Source organism: Carassius auratus, unplaced genomic scaffold (assembly GCF_003368295.1).
Source record: "Carassius auratus strain Wakin unplaced genomic scaffold, ASM336829v1 scaf_tig00032777, whole genome shotgun sequence".
In the NCBI taxonomy this organism is placed as follows: Eukaryota; Metazoa; Chordata; class Actinopteri; order Cypriniformes; family Cyprinidae; genus Carassius; species Carassius auratus.
In genome coordinates, this window is record NW_020526028.1 from 18,960 (window position 1) to 31,407 (window position 12,448).

At 33.9% G+C, this 12,448-nt stretch overlaps 1 protein-coding gene across 2 annotated transcripts in view; it reads left to right on the forward strand.

Annotated features, from left to right (window-relative positions):
* LOC113081006 (echinoderm microtubule-associated protein-like 6) overlaps window positions 1-12,448 on the forward strand; it is a 45,714-nt gene that overhangs the window by 17,385 nt on the left and 15,881 nt on the right. For both annotated transcript variants that reach the window (XM_026253073.1, XM_026253074.1), the window contains 15 exons: window positions 1,016-1,225; window positions 1,308-1,475; window positions 2,878-2,984; window positions 3,176-3,276; window positions 4,646-4,832; window positions 4,991-5,096; window positions 6,275-6,368; window positions 6,454-6,554; window positions 7,962-8,164; window positions 8,290-8,401; window positions 9,820-9,947; window positions 10,032-10,173; window positions 10,256-10,408; window positions 11,250-11,381; window positions 12,336-12,424. In XM_026253073.1, coding sequence (XP_026108858.1) covers window positions 1,016-1,225; window positions 1,308-1,475; window positions 2,878-2,984; window positions 3,176-3,276; window positions 4,646-4,832; window positions 4,991-5,096; window positions 6,275-6,368; window positions 6,454-6,554; window positions 7,962-8,164; window positions 8,290-8,401; window positions 9,820-9,947; window positions 10,032-10,173; window positions 10,256-10,408; window positions 11,250-11,381; window positions 12,336-12,424 — 2,033 coding nt within the window. The remainder of the gene's footprint in view (window positions 1-1,015; window positions 1,226-1,307; window positions 1,476-2,877; window positions 2,985-3,175; window positions 3,277-4,645; window positions 4,833-4,990; window positions 5,097-6,274; window positions 6,369-6,453; window positions 6,555-7,961; window positions 8,165-8,289; window positions 8,402-9,819; window positions 9,948-10,031; window positions 10,174-10,255; window positions 10,409-11,249; window positions 11,382-12,335; window positions 12,425-12,448) is intronic.

Genomic DNA, 12,448 nt, shown 5'->3' on the forward strand with positions numbered 1-12,448 from the left:
AGCTCTATTTTCTTTCAAAAAATTCAGCAATTTTTAATAAAGTTGGATGATAAAATGCCAAAATTCCTGTTAATTATGGGACAGGAAAACCTGTTTGGAAACAATCAATATTTATGCTTTTTTTCACGAATGCATTAAAATTAAAAACATTTTACAACTCATTTAAAGGAACACTCCACTATTTTTTTTAAATATGCTCACTTTCCAACTCCCCTAGAGTTAAACCGTTGAGTTTTACAGTTTTTGAATCCATTCAGCTGATCTCCGGGTCTGGCAGTAACACTTTTAGCTTAGCTTAGCATAGATCATTGAATCTGATTAGACCGTTAGCATCTCGCTCAAAAATGTGCAAAGAGTTTTTATATTTTTCCTATTTAAAACTGCTTTTCATTTTCTGTCGCTTATAGTAGTTAGAGGTAATTACGAGGTTAAGTTTCTTCTTGGAAAATCAATAATATTTCAATTAAATTTCAAAAGTTTTTTTTTTTAAAGTTTAAGTTTGAAATATATAAATGAATGAATTAATGTAAATGAGTGTATATTTATGCAAATACTTAAATGCTTATTAAAATACATATATATATGAAACATAAATATTAGCGTGTGTGTATAATGAATGCATTAAGTATTTATGCAAATAATTATGGGCTTTTTTTATTCCCTGAAAAACATTCATTTAAATTTCAAATGTTTTTTTTTTTCTAGGGCTTAAAATCACTTTTTGTGGGCATTTCTGTGGAGGAAATTTTTAGTTTCAACTTAAGTTAGAGATGACATCAGGTCAAATTAAATTTTGTGTTGATGTTTTAGTCTAATTAGTGAGATTTGTCCATTTCAAGGTCTGTTAATTCCTGCAATTAATGATTTATTTAAAGATATTCAATTGAATAAATTACAAACCAAAGATCTCTCCTTTTAGAAAATCTTTGTCAAATAAATGACATGACAAGATGAGCCTTATTTTATTGATCATGTCATGCTCATACTTTTCCTAACTGTTGTTCTGTGTCTGTAGCCGGTAAATTCCTGCCGAAGGAGGAAGCCAAAGGAATCCACTGGATGAGGTGGACCTGTGTTCTCGGACCGGAGGTCAACGGAATCTGGCCTAAATATTCCAACGTGAACGACATTAATTCTGTGGACGCAAACTACAGCAATGCAGTGATGGTGACGGGTGACGACTTCGGCCTCGTCAAACTCTTCCGATTCCCGTGCCTTAAAAAAGGTCCGCTTGGTTTTGTGTGATCTGTTTCTGTGTGATCCGTGCTGAACAAACCAGTGTGCGCTAACAAATGTGATTCTTTCAGCTGCCAAATTCAAGAAATACATCGGCCACTCTGCCCATGTGACCAATGTGCGCTGGTCACATGACCTGCAGTGGGTTCTGAGCACAGGTGGAGCCGATCACTCCGTCTTCCAGTGGAGGTTTCTGCCGGAGGGAGTCATGAATGGAATTCTGGAGCCACTGCTGCAAGGTGATTCAATCCACCGATTCAGGATTTCCCGTTATCAAATCATTTCAGTTAAATAAGTACATTGAGGGAGGATGTACTTATGTGTTCATTTACTGGATGATAAAATACTCCTGTTGCTCAGTGGTAGAGCAGTGCAAAAGGTTGTGGGTTCAATTCCCAGAGGACAAGCAAAATGACAAAACAAACAAAAAAAATGTATAGCCTTAATGCACTGTAAACAATATTGGATAAAAGAGTCTGCCTAATGCATAAATGATGATAAAATACTTATTCCAGTTTATTGTGGGCTATGGAAACCTGTTTGGAAACAGTCCGTATTATTGCATGACTGAAATAAATGGGTTTTCACAATCGTGATACATATGGAAATGTTAGGTAATTCATATTTTGTGATTTTTCAGATCTGAAAAATGTATCCTCTCCAAAGTGTTACTGATGGGGGATGGGGTGGGATTTTTTGAAAATTCATTAATAATTAATGGAAAAGTCATGAAAAATTATGACACTTTATGGTTCATCTAATTTTAAAAGACACAGATAAAATTTACACAGATCATGAATAAAAGATCTTAACATTTAAAAAGTAGGAATTTAAGACAAAATTGTAATTTTGTTACTTAAATTAAAATTAATTACATAATATATGTTATCAATTTAATATCTAGAATTTATTGATAATGGATTCATTTTGTAAAAATGTTATATATATATATACCTTCTATAGAATTTTTTAAATATGATATATAATTGATTTAGTTTATACATATGCATAATATAATATTCAATGTAAATGTTTTAAGGGATTATTTATAATTAATGGATAAATTCTATAAGTATAAAATCATATAATACATCATAAATATATGTAATTACAAATATATTATAAAAAATATAATAAACAGGACAATTGTACTATAAAACAATATGTTTATATAGGCATTTCATCATTAGAGTTAAAACAAAATAATAAACATATACAATTAATATATAATTAATTAATGTAAATATTCATATTAATATGCAATAATTTATATTAATCTAAAATAATAATAAATGTCCTATTTACATGCAGCCCTATATATACAATCAAAATTAAACAATTCATAAAAATGATTAAATATTTTATTTGTTGTGACAACATCAGAAAACCGTGAAAATGCAAATGTGTCATTGAACTTAATCTCAAAGGTACTGTAAGTGAATATTTTCTATCCGAAAGAGTTTGCCTGACAAAAAAAAATAAATAAATGTTTTGGAACTCCCTCACTGAATAGAAATGAGAATAGAGGTTTTAATTTTACGTATTATTTTTACATCTGAAAGATATTTTGAAAGTTTGCACTAAAATGAATCAGATCATTTAGTGAAAGCAGTAAGTCTGATAGATATCTCCCGTTCACAGATAGCTACGCTGACTCTAACAGTGGCGAATCTGACTCGGACCTCTCCGACGTTCCCGAACTGGACTCAGACATCGAACAGGAAGCTCAGATCAACTACGAGCGTCAGGCAAGAGACCCGAGTTCCCAAACTGAGATGGTTTTATGTAACACGTGAAAGCTCGGCTGCTTTCATCCCGTTCCTCTCATTATTTTCACAGCTGGCTGCATAGATGCTGTTGCCCTTCATGCTTTTTCTCTTACACTGAATGTGTTGCGAGTGGATTTTGCCCTGTAACTCTTCTCCCAAACACCCCTCAGGTGTATAAGGAAGATCTTCCTCAGCTCAAGAAGAAACTGGCTGGATCTCTGAAGAGGCAGAAAGCACCAGACGAGGGTCTGCGCCTGCAGTTTGTCCACGGGTAAATTATGCGTTTGAATGTCTGACCCTGAATACATAGTTTATCAGTTCTTTCTGGTTCTCGAATCTGATTGGCTGAGAGGAGTGTGATATTCTAGAGATTCCAAACGCTTGTGTGTTTAACAAATCATAGAGTTGTTGTGTCACAAAGTGTAGTTTTAAGAGTTTTAAGGCGAGAATGTTCTATAAATATGCAGTTTGTTAATAAAGATAACGTTGAAAAGATCTACTAATGTCTCTATATTGTTTAAACATGAGATATAATTAGTTTTGGGTGAATCTCATGAGCAGACTTTGGTCTCATTGTTCGATTATTTGATCAGAGCAAATAGTTCTGGCTGAGAGCAAAATCACGTTATATTTTATATAAATGAGCGCTGCCTTTGTACTTTTGTCTAAATTAATCTTTTATGATGGCTGTTGTAATTATTAAATATTATTATTAATGAAATAATATGTTATATAAATAATACTAGTGTATATATATATAATTTGGTTTTTTTTTTATATGTTTGTTAATCTTTTATTCCATGGCTTCCACAGACTGCTACTCTAAAGGGGTCATATAATGCCCATTTTCCACAAGTTGATATGATTCTTTAGGGTCTTAATGAAAAGTCTGTAAAAGTTTGTTTAAAATTTCTCAATTTTGGTGTCAAAAACACCTTTTTTACCCTGTCAAAAACAGTTCTTTTAAAAACAGTCAGATTTGTGGGATTCTCCTTTAATGCTAATGAGCTCTGCTGACTCCGCCCCTTTCTTCTGATCTTCTCTCTGAGAGACTGTTTACTTTAGCCACAAAACTTGCTTATTCGCACATTATTAGGAAAGGCGATTTTCAATGATTCATTTAAATACATTATACTCACTGCTGGAGGCTGGGTGATGAAGTATTCATGCGAACATAAATGCGTTTAAAGTAGATCAAGGGCGCATTTCTTTCATTTCTCCAAATGGAAGTTAATCCTCTGCGATTTCAGTCGCTCAGATGTCAGGAGTAAACGACTACTGCTATGTTCATTATTACATCCAACAACAAAACAGCTCAATCACTTAGGAGTCATGCTCGTCTGCATCTCAGACTGATGACGGTCACTCAGGGCGGGTCTGAGGTAAGACACAAGTCCAGTCTGTGCTGAAACGCTGCTGTCAATCAAACAATCGTGGGAGGGGCCTCCGACCGTGTGATGTCACATGGTCAGACGGCTCGATTTGAGAAAGGGGAAAACATGATTCAATTGAAATGTCAAATTGGATTGGCTAACAAAAATGTACCAAGTTAAACATACTTCATTATTTGTGTAATGTGCTAACTTTCAGAGAGGTATAAATATTTGTGATTTTTTAAAAATGTATTCTGTGTATCTCAGGTACAGAGGCTGCGACTGCAGGAATAATCTGTTCTACACTCAGGCCGGGGAGGTGGTGTATCATGTGGCCGCTGTGGCGGTGGTGTATAACAGACAGCAGCACACACAGCGCTTCTACCTCGGACACGACGATGATATCCTGAGCCTCACTGTGCATCCGCTCAAAGATTACGTGGCCACCGGACAGGTCAGAGATTTACAAGAGAATATAACAGTTGTCCACAAATCACAGTTCAAACTGAACCGATTCTAAACCGATATGCTTTACAGTCAGATTTGAGCCGTCTCTGTAAGGCAAGGTAATACAATAAATGCAGAGTATGCATATGTTTGTGTGTGTGTCAGGTGGGTCGAGATCCGTCCATCCATGTGTGGGACATCCCAAAACTCAAGTGTTTATCTCTGCTGAAGGGTCAACATCAGCGCGGGGTTTGTGCTCTGGAGTTCACAGGTCAGACACTGATAGACATTTTATATATAAACCAGGTTCAAATGAATGTTAAATTGTCATTTTTCCACTTACTTCCCATATATCAGAGCTAAATCTTTCTTTTTTCCATTGCATTGCATTGAATACGAAAATCCCTGGATTCAAGCAAAGCCATCAAACGCACCTACATTAATGTTCATTTTATTCCTACTTTTATTATATATATATATATATATATATATATATATATATATATATATATATATATATATATATATATATATATATATATATATATATATATATATTATTATTATTATTATTATTATTATGTTTTTTTTTGTTTTTTTGTTTGTTTTTGTTTTACAGTTTTTGAAACTTTTGAGTTTGGTTCCAAAAATGCAATGAAAACCACTATTTTCTGTTTCAAACTTTCACGTAGCATCTTTAGATTATAAAAGCATTAATAATTCAAATCCAGATTTTGATTTTCAAAGATTTATTATAAATTGTTTTTTTTTTTTTTAAATGCAATAAATCCATAATATTTTTTTTTAATGCAGTAAATCCAATGAATCAATATGAAAGTTGTTTTTCATATTGAAACTGATTAAAATACACAACATAGTAAGTTGATCCACATATGACAGCCTTTGAACTTGGTCAAAACTAATCCTTAGGTTAGGAAATACATTCATCGCTCAAAAAGAATTCAACAGGTCATCATCTTAATGCAATAAATTTATTACAATAATAAAAAATAAAATATAATTTAATTATGATTAAGAACATGGACCACAGAAATTCCAAAATGACGTTTTGCCTTATATTCAACTTCCAAAAGTGCATTTATCTTTGATAAAATTACTAAAATTGTAACTAAAATAAAAATAGAAAATAGAAAAATAAAATAATTTAAAATATAAATAAAAACTATAACAGTATCTCAATATAATTTAGAAAATTAATGTTTATTTTTTTCCCCATGAACTTATTTTAGAGCTTACTCTTACTAATAATTGCATTGAAGCACTGATTAAGAACTGACGAAGCATATTCGGACAAAATTGACTTGTTTTTAAACGATGTAACCAAATGCATCTCCATTAATGTTACAGAATTGTATTTTTATTCAATGTACAATCACTTAAACATATTTTAAAACATTGCTGTGTCACATTCTGTTGTTTCAAATCCAGCGGATGGCAAGAGTTTAGTGTCTGTGGGAATCGATGAAGACCATTCCTTAGTCATCTGGGACTGGAAAAAAGGCGAAAAACTGGCAAAATCCAGGTAAAACCTAAACTTTGAGTGATAAAGTTTATGTGCAGCCAGCTGAATCGCTCTCAAATGACATCGGTCTCTCTTTTTACTATAGAGGACATAAAGATAAGATCTTTGTGGTGAAAGGAAACCCCTTCCGCATGGACAAACTGCTCACGGTGGGAATGAAACACATCAAGTTCTGGCTGCACACAGGTAGAGACATAAGATTCATATGTGAATGCTATAAGGTTTGTTACATGCACAGACGATTTTTTTTTACTAACATATTTGAAGCATAAGCTCCTTCCCGTCTCTCTCTCACGAGAACATGACTGTGAGGAAAATCTGCCACATCATATTGAGCCGTCATAAGTAGGGCTGCACGATATTGGGAAAAAATGACATTGCGATATTTTATTTTTCTGCGATATATATTGCGATATGAAATCTAATCAAATTTTTTTCTTACAAACAAAAATGGGGTGAGCACACTTACATTATCATTTTAAATGATTTAAACATCGACACCATCATGTCAATTGATTAATATGCGCGAGGGAGAGAGAGCAAGACAGCGCTCATGTTGTTTGAAGACGGCTCGCTCTCTCTCTCTCTCGCGCGCGCTCTCTCTCTCGCTCTCTCTCTCTCTCGCGTGCTCTCTCTCTCTCTCTGTCAATTGACACGATGGTGTCGATGTTTAAATCATTTAAAATGATAATGTAAGTGTGCTCACCCCATTTTTGTTTGTAAGAAAAAAATTTGATTAGATTTCATATCGCAATATATATCGCAGAAAAATTAAATATCGCAATGTCATTTTTTCCCAATATCGTGCAGCCCTACTTATGACGGCTCAATATGATGTGGCAGATTTTCCTCACAGTCATGTGAGGAAGTCTCTCTGTCTCGCGCGCTCTCTCTCTGTCTCGCGCGCTCTCTCTCTCTCTGTCTCGCGCGCTCTCTCTCGCTCGTTCTCTCTCTCTCGCGCGCTCTCTCTCTCTCGCACGCTATCTCTCTCTCTCTCGCACGCTATCTCTCTCTCTGTCTCGCGCGCGCTCTCTCTCTCTCTGTCTCGCGCGCGCTCTCTCTCTCTCTGTCTCGCGCGCGCTCTCTCTCGCACGCGCTCTTTCTATCTCTCTCTGTCTCTCTCGCACACTCTCTCTCTTGCGCGCGTGCGCCCATTCTCTCTCGCACGCTCTCTCTTTCTCTGCCCTAATAAACTTGCGTGTGTTTTTCAGTCCTGTCAATGATAAACCTTCACTTTATGATGGTTAAGCTGTGCAATTAATCCGCGAATCACATTCGTCAAGGGCCGGGGAGCAGCTGGCCCGTACGGTTAATGAATAACGCATCAACTACGACAGCCTACATCGCACATCTTGCGATGTGACTATCGTGGATTCGTACATCGCGATATCGATGCTTAAACGATACATCGTGCAGCCCTAGTCATAACCTGTTATGACCGTTTTGTCAACTTTTCCATCAGCGCTCCATATTTTCCCGATTAAATGTGAGCTAGAGTTTTTAAATGTGAGCAGATGCTCCGATAACGGAATACCTAATGCTTCTGAAAAATCGAATTAAATGCATTAGCTCAGTGTTTATATTTCAACACAGGAGGAGGTTTAACATTTAAAAGAGGCATTTTTGGAAATCTTGCCAAGCATGAGACCATGATGTCCGCTTGCTACGGACGCTCAGAGGACCTGGTGTTTTCTGGGGCGTTGACGGGTGACGTGTACATCTGGAAAGACACGACGCTCGTGAAGAGCATCAAAGCTCACGACGGACCCGTGTTTGCCATGTGCTCTCTGGACAAGGTGATTGAGTTTGCCACAGTTATATACAGAGTACTTGGTATCTTGCTCAGACTGTGCATTAAATATAGTTCAGCAGTAGGTAAAAATGTATTTCTTAGCTGTTAATGGTATGTTGTGACCTGAAGGGTTTTGTGACGGGGGGTAAAGATGGAGTTGTGGAGCTGTGGGACGACATGTTCGAGAGATGTCTGAAGACGTACGCTATCAAGAGGGCGGCGCTCTCGCCTTCATCGAAGGGTGATTATAAATCCTCAAAACAGACATTTATTTTTAATGAAATTAATGTACTATATTTTGTTTCAATAATTTTTATTATGTAATATTTTGTATTGTGAGGGGATTTCATGGTTACTAGACAATATTTACTTCTAAAAATATTTATTTATACATAAAATAATAATAATATGTAAATATAAATAATAGAAAGAACAATTAATATTATTTTTAATTAATGCAGTGTTTAATTAAATTAATTAACTATATTTTGTTTTAATAATGTTTAGTATAGAATATTTTGTATTGTGAGGGGATTTCATGGTTACTAGACAATATTGACCTCTAAAAATATTTATTTCTATATAAAATAATAATAATAATATGTAAATATAGATATTAGAAAGAACAATTAATATTATTTTTAATTAATGCAGTGGTTTTTTTTTTATGAAATTAATGAACTATATTTTGTTTCAAAAATATTTATTATATAATATTTTTGTATTGTGGGGGGAATATCATGGTATTAGACAGTATTTACTTCTAAAATATTTATTTCTACATAAAATAATAATAATAATATGTAAATATAAATATTAAAAAATAACAATTAATATTATTTTTAATTATTGCAGTTTTTTTATGAAATTAATGTACTATATTTTGTTTCAATAATATGTATTATATAATATTTTTGTATTGTAAGGGGATTTCATGGTTAGGCTACTAGACAATATTTACCTCTAAAAATATTTATTTCTATATAAAATAATAAACTGTAAAAAAACAATTCATAATATGAAAAACAATTCATATTATTTTTAATTAATGTAGTGTTTTCTTTTAAACGGATGTACTACAGTATATTTTGTTTCAATAATATTCATTATGTAATATTTCGAATTTTGAGGGGATCTCATGGTATTAGACAGTATTTACTAAAAATATTTTCTAAAAATATTTATTTCTATATAAAATAATAATAATAATATATAAATATAAATATTGGAAAACAATTAATATTATTCTTAATTAATGTTTTTTTTTAAATTAAATTAATGTACTATATTTTGTTTCAATTATATTTATAATTTAATATTTTGTAATGTAAGGGGATGTCATGGTTACTAGACATTATTTATTCAGCTTTTAGCTTTTTTAAATGTGCTTTAAAAATAAACTTGAACTTGAACTAAGCACAATTTATCCCTTTATAAAATAATATGAATTTTAATAAAACAATGCATATTAATTACAACTAATACAATGTTTATGTCAAGTTAATACAGTGTTTAATTTTGTTTAATGAAATGAATGTACTAGTTTTTATGTATTTCTTCAAAAAAAAGAATTTTTTGCATTTTTTTTTCAGATTGGTGCCATCTGTTAGGAGGTTTGGATATATGCTCAGACATTGTTCTTCTGTTTTTATTTTTTAGGACTGCTTTTAGAGGACAACCCGTCCATCAGAGCGATCACTCTGGGACACGGACACATTTTGGTCGGCACCAAAAATGGAGAGATCCTAGAGATCGACAAGAGCGGCCCCATGTCTTTACTCGTGCAGGTGTGTGTCACTCCCAAATACACAGCTGCAAATACAGATGCAGGGTAAAAAGCTAGAAGATATGTTGTGTTTGACGTGTTTTAGGGTCACATGGAAGGGGAAGTTTGGGGTCTCGCTGCTCATCCATTGCTGCATATTTGTGCAACTGTGAGTGACGACAAAACCCTGCGCATCTGGGAGCTTTCAGCCAACCATCGAATGGTGGCTGTCCGGAAACTTAAGAAAAGTACATCTGCTAATCATCTGCCACGTTTGAAAGATCTCCGATTCAGTATCACAGACGGATTCGCTGCCGTGTGTGTTTGTAGGTGGTCGATGCTGTGCCTTCTCGCCAGACGGAAAAGCCTTAGCGGTGGGACTAAACGACGGCAGCTTCCTGGTGGTGAATGCAGACACGCTGGAAGACATGGTGACCTTTCACCACAGGAAGGAGATCATCTCTGACATCAGGTTCTCTCAAGGTAGTCATCTGCATGGGTGGCAGTTTTAGATATTTATATACATATATTTGTGCTGTCAAACGATTAATCGCGATTAATCGCATCCAAAATAAAATTTTTGTTTACATAATATTTGTGTGTGTTTACTGTGTTTTTACACACGTACAGCATACGTTTTGAAAATATTTACATGTATATATTTATAATAATATAAATCATATTATAAACATATTTTTTTTCTTAAATATATACATGTATGTGTGTGTATTTATATATACATTATTAAGTACACACACATTTATTATGTAAACAAAAACTTTTCTTTTGGATGTAATATATAATATAAAATGTATAATGTATCTCTAATTATAATTAATTATATATAATTATGTCTAATTATAATTAATTCGTATAATTTTACAATATATTTGTGTATTAAATATATGTTTTTATAATTTTATATATAAGTATAAATTAGGGGATGCACGATATTGGATTTTGGCCGATATTCGATATATTTTCAAAATAATTTTGGCCGATGCCGATACCGATATCGATATATATACAAATATATACTGATATATTTAAACTTTATTTTTACTGAAGAGAAATCCATGTATCTCTTCTGTACTGATTCTACCATAAATGTATTATTTTACAAATGAAGACAGACATTCACATCTGAAAAACAGGTCAATTATTTCACTTGGAGAATATCGGTTTGGCTCATCGGCAGAAATAGTCATATCAGCCGATACCGATGATGGTCATTTTAAGCTTTTATCGGCCGATACCGATGTTGTGCCGATATTATCGTGCATCCCTAGTATAAATACATATATTTATTACATTTTTCTTGAAGATGCTGGAAAATACCTCGCCGTGGCCTCCCACGACTCATTTGTGGACATTTATAACGTTCTGAGCAGTAAGCGGGTGGGCATCTGTAAAGGAGCGTCCAGCTGTATCACTCATGTGGACTGGGACGTCCGTGGTAATCCAAACATACAGAACTCACAAATATAAATTCAAGCAATAATGCATGAGTTAATAACCACATTTACATGCACACATTTACATGCATATCAGCTTATTCAAATAACCATTAATAAATCAGGTTATTTCCCTTTAGTGATGTCAGAATATAAGAATTTGCATATCTGACTCTGAGTATTTCCATACATTTGTCAGTTGTGATGTTAAATGTTTTTATAATTTTCTGAGTCAAGAAAAAATTTCCTTCTTTCTTTACTGCAAGACGTTTGCTCGGTCTAGATGTGCTTAAATCTGCACTAACGATGCATTCCTGTCACATATTACACATGCGCACTTCAATAAACCAACAGAAAGTGGGTTATTGCATTTACATGCCATGCAAAATTGGAGTAAGAGGCAATAAAACTACCTGTTGCAACCGATTTATGCTTACGCTGTTGAATGACCATACTCTGATAAAAGGAAAAGGTGTTACCGCATTTACATGACCACGTGAGTTTTCGGCTTATTAAGCATAATCTGTTTAAGTACGTGCATGTAAATGCACTCACTGTCTCTCTATGTGTGAAGAGTTGAGCATTACAATTAAAATCAATCTACACATGCATTTCAATTGAAAGGTAATGTTTTGAATGGCGAAAACTTGGACATGTGACTCTAGTGTGTTTTTGTTTTTGCAGTTATTCCTTGCATATTAGTGACAGCAAAGGTCATTATGTGTATTATAATTCATGCAGTCCCTTATACAGTTAACATTTATTAATGAATTACTCACCAAAAACCAATTTCTCTCACGTTTGACCCTTGATTGTGTCCCCTGGCATTAAGAATCTGTATTTTGCTTTGGGAATTTGGGAAACAGCACCTGCAGATATCCATAAATTTAGCAAAGGAAGAGACAAATGTGTAAGGACATAATCAAGCTTTTTTTTGTGATTGTGTATTAATGCAGGAAAACTGCTTCAAGTCAACACCGGTGCCAAAGAGCAGCTATTTTTTGAAGCTCCACGTGGAAGACGACAAACTATCAGCAGTTCAGAGGTAAAGAGACGACACACACAGCCA